The 17308-nt window shown below is 45.5% G+C and overlaps 1 protein-coding gene across 1 annotated transcript; it reads right to left on the reverse strand.

Moving 5' to 3' along the window:
- Positions 1-1622: 1622 nt before the first annotated feature.
- ptchd1 (patched domain containing 1) lies at positions 1623-12309 on the reverse strand. The gene is made up of 5 exons (XM_070928487.1): positions 11962-12309; positions 9285-9996; positions 3904-4322; positions 3598-3726; positions 1623-2723 (listed from the first exon to the last, which is right to left on the reverse strand). Exons 1-5 carry the CDS (start codon positions 12307-12309, stop codon positions 1623-1625), a joined length of 2709 nt encoding a protein of 902 aa, XP_070784588.1.
- Between the last annotated feature and the right edge of the window lie 4999 nt (positions 12310-17308).

Consider the following 17308-nt stretch of genomic DNA (forward strand, 5'->3'; position numbering starts at 1 on the left):
TGGTTGGACTTTCGCGCTGAAGATGCACGGTTTTCTGGGATGTTCAAGTTCGGTAGACTTCCCACAAGTTTCCTCCCATTTCTACATGAACCAGCGCAGTGCTCTTTGTTTGTGGATTATATTTAGAAAGAACTTTATTCAGCCCTGTGTAAGTGCCATGTTTTATAGAAGACGACGCAGCCTCCCGTTAGTGGTACTTCCAGCTTGAAGGTCGTGCGTGTGCTCTTAAGAAAACCTAATTGGCAGTGCTGATGGGTGGGAAGCTGGTGAGGGATCATGCCCTTGTCTTACTGACGGTTGTGGCGCCTGCACAGAGCCTGAACAATACTTTCATTCAGGCAAGTGTCAGAGAGGAGAACGGATTAACAATAAGAAGCACTCCCACACACAGACCTTCAACCGCGGAGATGAATTCAGGAATAAACGAGTAAAAAGCAACGAGCTCCTTTCCCTTCAGGGGGGAGAATCACAGAGAACAATACCTTCGTTCAAAACCGATTCTCGGAAAGACAGAAGCACTGGTTTAGGTGCTCACATCAATCCCTGACGAACACATTGTCTCTCAGACTTTTATAATTGAGTGAAAATTCATCATCACTTAACGCTCTGAGTGATCGGACATTTACAGTGAATAAAAAAAAATACATCAGGTGTCAGTAATGTGCTTCACATCAGTGTGTTTTTCCTCACATCCAGTGACAATCTCTGTTTTCAGTTTGAGGATTTTTTTGTGGTGGTTGGTTGACTGATACTTGTTGACAGTTACATTCTCCTTTTGTCTTAATATCGACTATTTAATAATGATGGTGAGGCCCGCCATATATAGCACCAGAATGGACAATGTCTGTCTTACACTATTCATAAATAAATATTGAATTAATTAATTAATTAATACAATTATTATACATTATATATATGTATGTATCAAAGTAGTTCCATCCTTAATTTTATTATCTGATGTGGCATTAGCTACAGTTAGCGCTTAGCTTTTACATGAAAGACAATTCATTCATGGAACTTGCATCAAAGCCAAAACCACTTAACAGCATGTTTTCTTGATTTGACTTTATTTGTCCAGCATTAAAGTAGAAATACTCAAGTCATACAGATGATTGCCTCGTGTAATTGTAGCTGTATTTGTGCAACTTGATATGGCGAACAGATAGCAGTAGCCAAACAATGTGATCAGATCTAAAGCAAGGTTTGGACACGTGAAAAAAATGTGGCACTTCTTCTGTGATAACAGGCCTCAGCTGATCCTCAACTTCTGATTGGCTGTTTGGGAAAGAGCTCATTCACATGCCACACAGCACGAGTAACAAGCAGGTAACCATGGATACACTGCATTGGAAACCCGTCTTTCTCTCCTCTCGTCTTCACTGGCCTCCCACTGCCCTTTCCTCGTTTGAATCTGTTTCCTCTTGACCCTTTAGCTCTATTTTTCTTCTATCCTTCTCTCAGTGACACTCTCCTGTTCTTCCTCTCTTCACAAGGATCAGCATTCTTGTCTGCAGCATGCAGACTACAATGAACCAATCCCCATCTGGCAGTCACCATGGCAACCAAGGGGCCAAAAAAAATTTGAAAAAAAAAAAAAAAAAAAAAACCCCATCATCCCAATCTCAGACAGTGGTGATCTGGTCGACCACTCGAGTGCTGTCGTTCATTTCAACACACTCCACCTCCTGTCTCTGGCCCTCTCCTTCGGGCCGGTGTCCCCGGCTCTTGGAGGGAGGCAGGAAGGTGAGGAGGGTGGGCAGGAACGCGAGCGTGTGCAGGGCCGAGCAGACGGCCGTGAGGGTGAGGCAGCGAAACAGTGTGCGTGTGAGGTTGGAGCGTACAGAGCCAACGGGCACCAGGGCGGCGCTGTAGCAGATGAGCGTCTGTAGAGAGGGAACCCCGTGTCTCTCCAGCGCCACTCTCACCCAGCGAGTCCTGCTATCACCCCGACCCGAGGCGAATCCGCAGAGGAGGGGGCCGCTGCAGTCTGCTGAGTGCCCCAAGGCTGAGATCAGACACAACACAGACATGCAGTCCAGCTCCACACCCCATAAAGTCATGAAGCCCAGCACCCCAAACTGGACGGAGAGCAGGGTGAGGCCCAGCCACACGGAGACCAGCGGCTCCACGACGGCCAGCGAGGACAGACCCAACAGGAAAAGCACCGCCAGCAGTGAGTGTCTGAGGGGGGAGCTGACCGCTGCAGCGTAGCGGTCCAGGTAGACAAAGGAGGGGTTGAAGATTAGGAAGCGGACACGTGAGGTCAGTGACAGGCGTCGCAGCGTGTCCAGCAGCACTGACATCTCCTCGCGCTTGTTCTCCGTCGTCTTGGCCACGAGGAAGATTCGTGACGCCGCCACATCGGGCTCCTCGCCCTGACCGCGCTCCGCAAATATGATGTCATCGGCGAAGTGGGCGAACTGCGGCTCGCGGAGGAAGGAGTGGCGGAGCGTGTGGGTGAAGTTTTCCCGCGGCTGGCTGGTGGACTGGTTGCGATCTGACAGGTAGTTCAGGTAAGCCTCCAGCCAGCTGATTCGCTGGAAGCCTTTGGCGTATTCCAGCAGGTCCCGCTGCACTGAGGCATTCCAGTAGGGGGCGCTTTCATAAATGTAAAATCCAATGACAGGGGAGTACGAGCTGAAGTAACGCTGCTGGGCACGGGTGTACAATACTGTCGCTGTGTCCATGGCAACCAGTGCACTGGGGTCTGAACCCTGAGTCACCTGTCGACAGAAACATATTTGTTAAAGGTCAAACAGTGCAGTCTCCGCCACGGAGTGACCAAACAAACTGAGGAAAACAAACAAATAGCTTAAAGACCATCAGACTCTACAACAATCTGTATGATGAACCAGATAATAATAGGACGCAAATATGTAGCGTTTGGTATTTTTAAAAAAGGTGACATGAAAGCACTGATCAATAAACCGTCTCATAAAAATAGTGACAATACTATAATATATACTTTTTTAACCGTATGAGCTACACACTAAAGACTAAAAGTCTAAAACTATATTTAAAAATGCTGCAACTTGTGGAACATTTAAGTCTTTTAGTCTGTTTATTTTTAAGGACATTAAGCTTTTATTCTGAAGGACTCATGCATGTCTCATTCAGAAAATGGTGTCATTGATGATTTAACATTACACAACCCCTTAAGTTATGGTCACAGTGGCCTTCCCTCCAATGAAAATGCTCGAACAAGGACATGATGTCACGGTTAGATACTGAGCAGAGCGATGACAAACTGTATACTGTCTAAATGAGGTGATGGTGTGGTTTGCAATCTGGTAGTAGAATATTGTACTAAACAGACTGATGGCACTATAATAATAATAATAAATGATAGGATAATGACATTATCTCCATTTTAAAACACAATCTGTTGGCCCATGAGTCTGTCAGAGATGACTACATGTAAATATTCACAGAGACATGGTGATAGTGTGACCGCACCATTAGAAAACTTTAAGCAGGTACCATTTTAGGAGTGTTTTACTCGCCTTTTCTCCATTTCAATGCTTGACGGCAGACGCGAACATGAAATAACATAGGCTCGTGCATGTGAACAGCAAAATTGTTGTATTGTTGCCTCACCTGTAGGAAGCCCATCAATCCAAAGGAGATGTAAACCAGATACAGCAGAACCACAAAGGGTTTGACATAGGTGTTAGTGATCCAGTCTCCATAGCAACGCCTCACACACCCCAGCAAAAGGTGAGAGTCCTGAGGATGAGGGTCCGTGTTGGCCGTGGAATGTGCGTGCGGGTGTGGATGTGCGTGTGTGGAGTTAGCCACGTGTCCGTGTCCGTGCGCGACAGGGTGGTTCGTCGTATGTGGGTGCGTGTGCGCATGTGTGTGTGTTAGGTTAGGGTTTGGCGTGTGAGCGTGACTGTGACCGACCCCATGTGGCGGGTTGGTTGTTTGAGTCTCATCCTGGTAACGGGTGTACATTAGACACCTGTACCAGGCCGGTTTAGAGTCCAGGCGGTCCGGTTTGGGGACTCGCCGGCAGAAGCAGCCATGTCTGTACCCGGTCTCTAGGTATCCAGTGAACACCAGACAGGAACTGTAGAAGGACAGCATGTAAACATAGCTGATGGTGACAGCCAAGGCGGCGGTGCGGCAGAAGAGCCGGACAGCCTCCATGTTGGTGAGTGGCGAGGCGGCCAGGCCCAGGGTCATCAGGTGGAGCATGGTGGAGCCGGAAAAACGCAGCATGACGTCCTCGAAGACGCTCGCCACGCGCTCCTTCACATGCTGGTCCTCCCGGGTTCGCCTCCATGATGACAGCATCTCGAAGGAGCCGAAGAGCCCGTGGCCTGATGGGGAAAACAAACAGGAATGGAAGTTAAATGGAAGGGAGATTGTGCCATATTATCTATTTATATTACCTACTTAAAGCTGCACTAATCAATCATTTTATATGAGCAACCCATCAGATGTCTACATGTAATATTAAACTGGTTACTCTCAGTGACAAACCCGCAGAGAATTATTAAGTCTGCAGCCTGAAGGACTGTGGAGCGTTTTAGCTTCTTCCATCTCATTGTTTTGGTTTTACAGAACACATATTTAGTGTTTGGCTCAGTCTCCAAACATAAAAACTAGCTAATTTCCCACCAACTTGTTTACTTTTCCTCAGATACCTTGATTGCACCCTGGTGTCTCTCATCAACCAGCTCCAGCAGGCAGCTTTTTTCAACAAAACAGCTCTTATAAACCCACTTGTATGCTGCCCGCCTAGCATCAAACAGCAGAGAGACAAAGTTAGCGACTAGCTGGTGAACATGGTGGCGCATTTAGCAGCTAAAGAACCAGATATTTCTTTAAGGAGATGACGGAACCCAAAACGTAGTTAATGTTGCTCCGTGTCTGATGGAGGCGTAAATGCAACTGGTTGCTAACACATTCGCCATGACGACTTTATAAGATGATATGTCAATGACAGTTTGTTCTATTGTCCAAAAAAGCTCTCCATGTTTGAAGTTTAACTGTATGTTTCCCTACTTTCGAGTATTACCTTCCAGCTGCACACAAAAACTCGTTTTGTGTAACTAAAGAGGAAACATTTATTCCTCAAAAACAGTCACAATGACATAAAAGTTAGTTGATTTCCAACCAACCTGTTTTCTTTCCCTAGGATGCTTTGATTGCTCCCCGCTTGACTTCAATTTATTCATTTTGAGGAGTCACAGCGTTGCACAAGGAAGTGTAATAAGTCAGCCTGCCCGCGTTTGAAAAGTCCTCTCTGCATAATGTCACACCTCAATCCTGTTTGAACTGGAAATATGTGAAATGACAGATGTAAGACGCCGGGGAAATGCTGGGTTTTTTTTCTGATTCAATTCAATTCTCTGTGTGAAATTGGAACATTGCAGCAGCAGGACACGAGAATTTAACGTGTACTCGATACAGATAAGAAGTAATTAAAAGTCATTTAAAATATTTTGAAGAAGTTATTAAGAAGAATCCGACAGATGCATTAAAGCAGCGCCTCATTACTGAATAGATTTATAGCTTCTTACATCAAAAATATGTAAAGACCAAAGTTTTAATTCATTCTTGTATTCATTAATAGACATCAACGTCTATTTGAGGTGACTGAGTGCATCACCTCCATGCGCATGTCCACTCTCACGTGCATGCACATACACGTTACATACATGTGCGGCAGATGGTCTTTAATGGTTTCCTCTTCCGTGGTTGCCATGGCACAAGTGAGTCACCAGTGACACACGTACCCCCCCACCCCCACCCCCCCCGTCCGTCTCTCTCTCCAGTGACCTCACCATGGCAAAACACTTAACACCTTAGCAGAGGCATAACGTACCGACACTTCAGGCGTGGGTGCAGCCGAGAAAGTCTGCAGATCTGTGATGTGTGTGTGTGTGTGTGTGTGTGTTTGAAAAAGAGGGAATTAGACAGTGAATGACAGTGAAAGAGGTGGGGAGGTTAATGTTCCAGAAAGAAGATGAGAGCAAAAAAAGAGAGGCTGTGGACAGCACTTGGCCGAGGATTTTGGTATTTACCAGAGCTTGAGACAAGCTAATGTGCACTCATGGACAAACACACACACACAGGGACACACACTTTCAGGTATTATTATACAAGAAAATACCTGTCCAATAAGGATTTGTCCTTTTGCCAGAACCATTTCAGTCCCTTTATATTACTGTTGTGTCATAAAGAGTGCAAGAGTAGCTACAGCTCAGACATGCAAACACTATATTACCGGTATCACTGTGATACCTGTTTGAGTACCAATACCAAAACACAACTATTGTTTCAATACCTCACATTGAGGAATTTAACATGTTTTGTTTTTTTAAATAACCAGTTTTCTATTTAACAAAGTAAGCTAAACTTCGCAAATGTATTTGTAGTTAATCTTCAAGGCTTTAAAGGAACTTGATCTTGACAAAAAGTGAGCATTTAAATGATTCATCTTTTTTTTCACATTAAATATTTTCAAAACAAAATGTGAAAAATGCCTCTTACAATTATGCAGAGCCCAGGGAGACGTTACTTAATGTCTTTTTCTTTCTTTTTTTTTGTCCAAGCAACAGTCCAAAACCCAAAAACATTCACCTCACAATGTAATAATACAGAGAAAAGCAGCAAAGATTATAGCATTTCTCTTTAAAAATGACTGAAAAAGATTAATTGATCGTCAAAGTTGCAGATCTGCTTATCGCTTCGGCTCCTAGAGTCAACCAGACTACGAATCTGGCCAAGAATTTGATGCCAGTTTTCTATATTTGTGGTAATTCTACCACAAAAACTTGGATCTCTCAGTCAATGTGAATGTTTCGAGAATGGACAGCGTTGTTGGTGAATGAATGCACGGATGACTGATATAACCTTTACATCATCAATTTACGCCCCTTTGTACACAAACACTTGAAAATTAGTTAATGGAACAGGCTATTTTTGTCTTTTCTTTTGTTTCAGCTTTGCAGTGTTATCACAAATCTTTGCAATGTCCCAAATCCACATTTGAAAAACATTAAATCTTTACTGTATTTCTCCCTCTTCCTCTCTTTTCTGTGCAGCGTAATCACATCCTTCTTTCTCTCCTCACACTTCCTCCCACCGTTTTCTGTCTGCCCACTTGATTCTGAAAAATCCCCCCTGCCTGCCTGCCTGCCTGCCTTCTTTCCCTCTAACTACAGTTTAACTTCATTTTCTACTTAGAGAATCCTTCTCTCGACCCCCATTTGGAGTGATATTTCATCAAACCCCCCCTCTCTGTCTGTATTCCCTCGTCTCTTCTGTTCTCTCTACAGTTATTTTAAGCCTAACAAGCAGCCGTTCCTCCTCCACATTACAGAGTAATTATGATATAGACTACATGTGAGTGTGAGAGGTTACATACAGCACATCTTACAGTATTTAGTATGCATGCGCTCAACTGCAAGTACGCCTTCACACATATGGTATGCATTTTCATTTTGCTCCTAGTTTGTTAAATTCTTACTGTATCTTTGTTTTTTTTTCTGTTTGCTCTCGATCCCTTTTCATCATATTATCATTGTACAAACAAACACACTAAATTACTAACTGAACTTGGTCAACACTGATTTTTACAGTCTGTATTCCACATTTAAGCTGCTGCATAATTAGGACTGCCGACGCAGTCGCACTGAACTGCTGAAACAATCACTGTGGCTTCAAGAGCAGGGATGGTTTGTTAACCTGCTGTAACAAACAAAGTTCATTCCCAAACCATTATCACGTATTTGTGAATAAAAAATAATATTTGTAATAAGTGTATCAGTTTTTTTTATAACACTGCTGCAGTCTGTGGACTTTCTTTCCTATAATAAACTGAACATGGCCACCCTCCAGATTTGCGATTGAGGACTTCGGTCATGAGTACTGTGACGTCAGGTCTACAACGTTTCTATGAATTATGGTTATTCTTCAAAGTCTGGGCATCCTGACCTTATTAAGCGGCTTAGGGCATCGGCCGTGATGTGATCGATCAACAATAAATGCGGTTTCTTCATTGTTTTATAAAATTCAGTGTTTCTGCTATAATTTACATCCATTGAGTCACACTTGGCCGCTGACTCAGTTTGTGGTGTCCCAGCAATCCCTAGCCTCATGTGGCCTTACATAAAAATGTATCCACTGAGTATACCGATTTTAAATTTAGGAAAAAGAGCACTGGTCTCAGATCGGTACTTGGTATCTGCAGATATCCTGAACTGAGGTATCGGGAGAGAAAAAGTTGGATTGGTGCATCCCTACTTTGGCCATGCATATCATGACATGTCTCAAGTGCAAAACCGCTGTGAAGTGCGGTTAGTGGTTCATATAATGAATATAATACCATATAATTCATATTATGAATAATGTGTAATATGAACCACATATGGAAATGGGCACACCGGCGCACATTTTCAGACAGTCATTCCTCAAAGACATTCATGGTGTTGCACTCATTTGTACAACAAGTAACAGAAGTTCATGCATTACTTGTGAAGGAGTAACTGTGTGAAGAAGAAGAACAAAAAGACAATCTGAGAGAGAAGTTCAAGTCCTGCCTACTTTATCACCTCAGCACAACTGGCCAATCACAGCATGAAGTAGGTTTCATAAAGTTACAAAACTTGTGGGACGTAGCCCCTAAATTCTGGGGGGGGGGGGGGGCATTGGAAATGTATTCAGATGATCCTCGACAATCCAACCAGCACGCAATTTAAAGCATTTTAAAAGTGTAAAATAATCTAGAACTCAATTTGGACACTTATAAATGTAAAATAGTGTGACACCTTCTCATTCCAGACTCCAGTTCAAGAACGGTAACTTAACAACTTACTTTTTCACAACCTTTGGATTAAGTTTCTGCCCCCAGTCAGAAAATGTATTGTTAGCGCCGACATCTTCCCCCTCAGTAAGTCGAGTTCATGCGCCAACACTTGTCAGTCATTTTGATGATCCATCTACTTTGAAATGGCGTTCAGCCTGAGGCTGGCATCTGCTAAACCCATCACAGGTACTGAAAAAGCAGACGGTGAACACAGGCAGTCTGAGATATAAAAGCAATGACAATGTTCACCGTGGCTCCCAGATGCCATGTGTTAGCTTCACTATTCTTTGATTTCTCTGTGCTTTAATCCAGTATAACAACCATAAGTTCTCAAAAACTATACATCCCAAAATGTGGACAAAAGGAGGATGAAGACATGGACATACAGAGTTATAAAGACTCAAAAGGTAAAATATATCTTGTGTATTTATTATTTTACCATCGAAAGTATTCGTTTTAAACCTACCAAGCATGACGAACGGGATGCCCAGGTATGTAGAGTTGTAGGTGGCCCCAGTCAGGTTGAGTATCCCAGCAGCAGTGAGGCCTGACAGTGTGATTGACAGCAGAGCCAGGAGTCCCAACCAAGGTTTAGACCTCACACAGTCCCTCATAGAGCAGCAGAGGACGGCCAGCACACCGCACACCCCCAAGCTAGCCAAGAGGGGGCGGCGTGCCAGAACCGAAGAGGACTGGAAGTCTGTCCTCAGAGAAGAGGAAGTGGAAGGGTACAGCCCCAGCTTAGGGTGCAACACTGCAAAGTGTTGTAACTCAGCACAGAAGGCCTTTTCCCATTGGCTGGCCACCCGGTCCATCAGGCCGCCTGCTTGGAGGTAGTAGGTGAGCTGCAACGCCCTGGCAGAACGTACACCTTCTCCCCTGGCTCCTGTCCCCGGACCACGCACCGCCCCGCTGGGACCCCAGCCCTGCACGCCGCCCAGCTGGTGGCCAATGTACGCCTGCCGTCCGTCTGCAAGCTGCGTGATCGGGTACCGCAGGACTGGGACGGAGCGGTTGGAGGTGCGCGCTGACTGGATCTCCTCCATGGCACGGATGATGTCGTCGATGATGCAGACGTTCTTGTCGTCCGGGAGACAGAGGTAGGAGAAGGAGTGGTTGAAGCTGTTGAACCCTGTGGCCGTGACCGTCACCTGCATCTGGTAGATCCGCCTGTGGAGCTGTGTGCAGAGAAGACACACACACACACACACACATGCAAATACACACACAAACAAGAAAAGAAGTTAGCTTCCCACTGGCCCCATTTTGCTAGAATAAACTGTGGCAAGAGCACAAAAAAAAAAGTTCGATCAAAGTTTTTTCGCTGTGCAGCACAGCAAAACTCAGTGTGCGGCTCATTCGCCTACTTTGTGTGCTTCGGCTTTCTAGTTTGTTTGTTGGAATAAGATGGACAGATATGTGGGGGAGTGTGTGTGTGTGTGTCTTACTCGACAGAGTAACAATAGTGGTCTCAGAATCCTCCTCCGTTTCTATGGCGAGAGGACAACAGTGCCAGCATCGACAGTGCTGGTTACTTAGCAACAGGCCTGATGCCAGTCTCTGCCACAGCGAACATGGGCAGAGCTGTCTCCCGCCTCAGAATGCTGCATTGACTTCAGAGAGGGAGGGTGTGTGTGTGTGTGTGTGTGTACGAATGTCTGAAAATGTATTTTTTTTGAAAGTTCCTTCTTTGCACTGTCCTGTTGTCATTTTTTTATGCCAAAAGACTAATTTGTAGCTCTGTTAGCATGCAAAGATTTGCTCAACACAAAGTCCAGCTGAGGCTGATGGGAACACCATTAGTTTTGCAGGTATTTGCACAGAGTCAGGCGCTACTGACTGTTGCATTTCTGAGCCCCTGTTGTTGCTCGGTGGTGTACTTTTCTGACTCCTGTGGATGACTGATACTGTGTGACATGGCAGTTTTATCGGAGCAAGAAAATCAGCTCTCTGAGCAACCGCGTTGAAGGTAAGGCTGAGAGCACAGACGCGAATTAATCATATAAAAGATGATATCCATCATAGAAGAAGAAGAGTTATCGATTCCTTCACCGACAGAAGCTTAAATAGACCAGAATTCGATGCAGTCAATGGGTGTGACTCACAATCCCTACTCTCGATGCCGTCTAGTACTGGCTATCACTGCTGTTGCTCTCTCACGCAACAAGTTCAGACCCATTCTCGCAGGGTTGTTCAATGGCATTTTGGGAAACGTAGGAACTCACAAAAAGATGCACAAGTAGACGAGAGCAAGAGGAGACACACACACAAAAAAAAGAGTCTTGATGATATGTAACAGTGTAAGATTATGTAACTGTGATGTTTTTCCTTTCACAGCACTCTCTCTCGCAGCCTGTTTGCAGTGAATGATGCACAGCTATAAACTGGCCTGTGTCTAACTGTGGCAGTCCTCTATGGACCAACGCTGCGTTCTGGGTATGCGTAAAGTGGGTCACAATAACCGTATTTGAAACACGCATGGACAGGGTATGTGAACAAAGTCTCAGGCCGATTAGTCAGCATGCTCTGATTACAACCGCATAACTTCATGAAATCATTTGGCTGATTGCTCCAGGGGTGTCAAGCTAATACTCATAAATCCATTTAGGAAAACCAACGCAGAGACAGAGGCCTCCGAGCTCCAGCTAACTCCACTTTGTAATTAAAATGTTTTGATTCATAACCACGAAGGTTGCCGGGGTTATATGAAATGGGACCATGTTGTTCTATTTCATGACTATCAATCACTGCGAATGAGGAGGAAGACAGCTTGTATATGTGATCCCGCCTGCAGACACTGACCTTTACCTGCAGTGTGTTTCTGAATGTGACTGGGAATTGATTTGCTTTTAAAGTTTGGACTCTGCAGATGCACTGTAGCCTCGTTTTCTACTGTATATAATGTGACTTAAACAGCACAGAAGCTGAATTGTCAAATATTCTGTTGTTTTTTCAGTCAGCTCTCTGTGCGTATATATATTTTATCAACTGTATTCTTTATTCATGGTGCTACTTAAAAACACTTTTAATTTATTCCACTTCGTTTACTTGTTTGTTTGTCAGCTCCAGCGCTCATTGAAAAACACTGACTTTTTAGAAAGGTGTTTAGAATTAGTGGGTGCGCGTGCTGTGCGCGTGCATACCTTCAGTACGGTGTCCAGATGAACCGGGTCCAGGACACTCCCCTTTCTGCTGGTGACGATCACGCGCCCGTAGCGGCCCGGCGTTTGCAGGTCTGAGTAGAGCGCGTGCTTGGAGCGGTTCACGGGGAACAGGCTGTCCACCAGGTTGCCCTCGATCTTGGCCAGGCTGTGCTTGGGCGCGAGCAGGCTCTCCACATCGTCCTCCACGCGGTACCGGCTGAAGCTGGCCCCCAGCAGGATGGAGAGGAGCACGGGCGCAGAGGCGAAGAACACCGGGTGGTTCGCCACGAACCTGCCCAGCGCGTGGAAGGAGGTCCTCAGGCCCGCGTGCAACACCTGGCGCAGCATCCTAGCGCGCGGCCGCGGCTCGAGCCTCTCCCATCGACCGGAAAGCCCCGGAGCACTGCCGAGCATCAGGGGCTGTCAGACGCATCGGTGGGCTCCGTCGCTCTCGGTCTGGTGGAGGAGAGGTGACGCCGGGGGGTGGGAGGATTTGTCCCCCGGAGCAGGAGGTCACCAGCCGGGGAGAATCCAACCCTCCTCCGGTCACAGGTGCGCCGCTTTCCCCGGGGTTCGCTCATCCGCTGGAATAAGACAAAGGACAGAAAGCTGCTATATGAGCCAGCGTTTCTCTGCTCTGCGGTTAGAAAGCATATTGATAGCCTACTTTACAGTTAATAGCCACTACCCTGCTGCGTTGAGTGCCTTCTGCGAGCTGCATGGCTCTGTGCGCAACAGAAAAATCGCAGAGCAGGTGTCTCATAATTAGACTTGTTAAGCTTCCTCCCAAAACTGACTACTGATTTCGGGAGTTGTGTGTGTGCACTCGGACAGGTTGCAGAGAAGACACGCTGTAGTTGCACTAAACTGAAGCCAGGCTGTACATACCTAAACAGGGGAACGCGGGGACCGACCCGGTGATGACGGAGATCATCTAATTCAGACCAAGATGTTATCCTGCAGGCTGCCCGTGCGTCCAGCTCCACCCTACAGAGTCACCACACAACCTGATGGGTGGTCGAGGTGGGTGGGTCGACGGGTCGGTGGGAGTCGCGGGGGATAGGTGACGCGGTGTGCACGCACCGGGGGATGCCGGTAGATCTGTTTGACAAATCAGCCTAATCTGGGTTTCCTCTGCGGCAGAAGGCTTTCTGTCGTCCGTCCTCTCCTCCCCTCATCGCCCCGGTGGTTTGACGGAGCCCCTTTTCATCCGCCACCGGGCTGCTCTCCCAGCAGCGACTGCTCTCCTCGTTGGGAAGGCACGTCACTAATTACCGGCTTTCAAACCGGGGACCGTCTCTCCCTCTCTCTGCCTCTTTTTTGTCTCTTTTGCACCGCCCTCACGACCCGATCTCAGCCCCCTTTTCTGCCCCGCCTCTCGTTGTTCGGCGCCGCTACAATGCAGAGAAATAAACACAGTCGGTCCACACCGAGTGAGCGACAGCGAGTGTGTGATTTCTAAGAATTTAACATATTTAAAGTGCAGCCGGCATTAATGTAAAAGTGACAATAATGCAGCTTAAGCCGATATGGTATTTTCTATCATATCGCTATAAAGAAATAATGTTCTTGTTTTTGTTGATATTTGTTTCCTACTGTGTTAGGGTTGTAGCTTATAACGCAAAAATGCATTGCAGAATGACTTTATGCAAGATATTTTTCATGAAAGCCCACTGCAGTGTATGAAAACCTGTTGACAGCAGCACTGTGACAAAACAAGGTATTTATCTCTTTCTCCTGGAGGACAAAATGCTTATTTTATTCTATGGCATCTGTGCAGCTGTTGCAGATGCATGAAGCATCTCTCAGGGTTTGCTGTTGTGTAGCACGTTGCCATAGAAACCAGACAAATTACTTTCTTTTTTACAAGCCCTGGTTCCCATGGCAATGGTGATGCCACCCATCCCCCCAAAAACACACACACATACACAGATAGTGCACCAACACTACACTACACTGTGTGTGTGTGTGTGTGTGTGTGTGTGTGTGTGTGTGTGTGTGTCTCTCTCTCTCTGTCACACACACACACACACAAACACACACCTGCTGACTCCCAATCTGCTTATGGTGTGGAGGTGTTTGACACAGTGGCATTAAAAGAGAGAGAGAGAGAGAGACGGGGCAGGGAGTGGAAGAGATGTGGAGATAATAATGAGTGCAGACAGACTGAGATCACACTCCTCCTGTCTGTCTGACTGTCTGTCTGTCTTTGTATTTAGAGCCATGAAATCAAATAGCCAAACAGCCTTCGCTCTGTCTGCATGGGACCACTAATGGCTCCTTCCTCTCCCCAGATATCGTACATTAAAGGCTGCTTAGAGTAAAAACAGAGACAAAAACTCTTTTTCGGTGCTCCCTCTGCATGGCAGCATGCTCAGATCCATAAAAAAGAAAGTGTTTGACAACTAAAGCGTCTACTTGCCCTTGCTTTTTCTCTTCTAGGTCTGCAGAGAACTTTTGAACTATTATTTTCTGGTAATAATATACACAAATTGTCATAATGCTGATGCAAAAGTAAACTGGTAAGAAACAGAAACGTGATAAAGAGTCATCTAGGATGCCTTCCAGTGGAGAAAACATGATGAAGAGGCCTCTAGGGTGCCCATACAGTGGAGAAAACGTGATGAAGACCTCTCTAGGATGCTCTTCCAGTGGAGAAAACGTGATGAAGAGGCCTCTAGGGTGCCCATACAGTGGAGAAAACGTGATGAAGACCTCTCTGGGATGCTCTTCCAGTGGAGAAAACGTGATGAAGACCTCTCTAGGATGCTCTTCCAGTGGAGAAAACGTGATGAAGAGGCCTCTAGGGTGCCCTTACAGTGGAGAAAATGTGATGAAGACCTCTCTAGGATGCTCTTCCAGTGGAGAAAACGTGATGAAGAGGCCTCTAGGGTGCTTTTCCAGTGGAGAAAACGTGATGAAGAGGCCTCTAGGGTGCTTTTCCAGTGGAGAAAACGTGATGAAGAGGCCTCAAGGGTGCCCTTACAGTGGAGAAAACGTGATGAAGACCTCTCTAGGATGCTCTTCCAGTGGAGAAAACGTGATGAAGAGGCCTCTAGGGTTCCCTTACAGTGGAGAAAACGTGATGAAGACCTCTCTAGGATGCTCTTCCAGTGGTGAAAACGTGATGAAGACCTCTCTAGGATGCTCTTCCAGTGGAGAAAACGTGATGAAGAGGCCTCTAGGGTGCTCTTCCAGTGGAGAAAACGTGATGAAGAGGCCTCTAGGGTGCTTTTCCAGTGGAGAAAACGTGATGAAGAGGCCTCTAGGTTAGGTATGCATCTATCCAACAGTGATATCGGATATCGGTCCGATACTGACTCAAATAGCCGAATCAGGTATCGTGACAATGGGTCCGCCACTGAAAAGAATACTACTGATAGCATGTGCTACTTTATAATGGAAAGCAGGATCATGAAAAGTGAAGAATTTGAGATATTAAGCGGGCAAGAACTTGTCAAGATATTTCACTCATCACTCCAAAGACCACATCAAGTAATAGACATCTAAAATAATGGAAAGTAATGCTCTTAATAACTTCTGTCTAGAAGGTGTTGAGCAAAGCATTCAACCCGCAACTGCTTAACCAAGGTGTGAACACGCATATGCAACTGTGGGTTAATCAGCATGCTGAGAAAAACAACATGGCCGTGACAAATGTTTCCTAGAACAAGTTAGATAAAAACAAAAAGGGAAAAAAAAACACATCTGCGCACATGTGCTTATGCGTGTTCTAATCCATTATTCAATTAAGCCTCAATTAGCCTTTAATCCCCATTACCAGTCCAGTGAGAGACGAGCGGTGAAGGAATGAATGAGTAAGTGTCTCCCCGGGGAGGAAGGAAGAGCAGAATAGAAAATGACAGACTGCAGAGATATAGGGGGCTCGGGGCAGTTTCTGATAACAAAAGTAGTAATTAGTGTCGCTAAAGGATTTATAGAAATCAGAATAGTGTGTGTGTGTGTGTGTGGGGGGGGGGGGTAGAAAGAAGAAGGTGGAGAGAATGAATGGAGTCCTTTGATAGCGTGCCCGTTTTTCCAAGGCTATTTTCTGCACCTACAGTCGACGGAGGGAAAGAAATGGGGAAAATTCTCCAGGGGTTGAAAACTGTGGCCAACAAATACATTTAAACACACACACACACACACTGACACACACACACACACACACACACACACACACAGGCGAATAAGATGGACAGATGAGGGAAATAGTATGGGCGGCAAAGAGGAGAGCACCTCTTATGTCTTCACTTTGGACAGGCTGTCACTCTGTCTGTGTGTGTTTGTCCATATTTGGGCTCCAGATTTCATGTTTGTCCATCTGAGTGACGTCGGCCCTCCATCATTAAAGAAAGCTGTATGGACGCAGACTTGGATATTCATGAATAAGGCTTCTCTCTTCTAGCTCATACTCCTTCCGAACCCGCCCACCCTCCTTGTCTTCCACCCCCCCCCCCCCCCCCCCCATCCCCCAATCCATCTGTTTTGGTGGAGGCCATCCATTAATAAAGAGTCTGTCCTTTCATTTGCTATTTCCCCCTCCTTCTGTATTATTTATTTACCCATCTATCCACAGTTATGGTGAGCGCATATGGTTGCCGGATTGAGATGCAGCTAATCCACCTTCTTCTAGGATGAAAACAGAGAAAAACTTCACCCACTGTTAGAAACGAAAACCCCATTTCATCCAAACCTCTTACTCACATATTCTGTTCCAGATATGGGAACATATAATCCACCGACGTTTATAATTAAATGTGAAATCTTTTAAATACTGTAAACTTTCTGGAAACCACTTAAACTGCCACAATAACATTTAGCACAGGCCCTGATTGGCATCTCATTTACATGTAAGGAGAGTTGCTGAGTGTAGGTGTTACAAACGCAGCGAACCTGACTGGTTTTTACAATTCAGCCCAGAAGAGTCGTAATGTTGGAGCGGCTGGAGTTAGTCAGAAAGTATTTTTAAAATGCTAATTACTGTAATTAACCACTCACATTAAAACTTCTGTCTTCTGAAACATCTCTGCACATATTTGAATAAATGCTACCATAATAGAGCCCATTTAAGTTGCAAGTCTCCACCTTTCAGACGCATTTATCCTAAATACTGTCCTTCAAATTCGTCCAAAGATAGTTAATATTTGTGCAACTTAATTTAAAGTTAAATTTAAATTAAGATTATAGTTAAACCTGTATACAATTTTATTTTTACCAGTTGGGGGCAGCAGAACCAGCTGTAAACACTGACATTTTGCCACTTTATGGAGTAGATATGGTGAATGTGATTGCAACCAGTTGTTCCAGCAGACACAGAGCAACATTAGCATTCATTTGGAGTCGT

Source organism: Enoplosus armatus, chromosome 21 (genome assembly GCF_043641665.1).
Source record: "Enoplosus armatus isolate fEnoArm2 chromosome 21, fEnoArm2.hap1, whole genome shotgun sequence".
NCBI classification, from domain to species: domain Eukaryota; kingdom Metazoa; phylum Chordata; class Actinopteri; order Centrarchiformes; family Enoplosidae; genus Enoplosus; species Enoplosus armatus.

Bases quoted from the DNA above. Each gene is read 5' to 3' on its own strand.
- ptchd1 (XM_070928487.1), bottom strand. From the start codon at position 12,309: ATGCTGCGCCAGGTGTTGCACGCGGGCCTGAGGACCTCCTTCCACGCG. The intron at 4,323-9,284 runs GTAGGTTTAAAA...TTTCCCCATCAG, and splicing joins CATCCCGTTCGTCATGCTTG to GCCACGGGCTCTTCGGCTCC. The intron at 2,724-3,597 runs GTGAGGCAACAA...TTCTGTCGACAG, and splicing joins GATTGATGGGCTTCCTACAG to GTGACTCAGGGTTCAGACCC.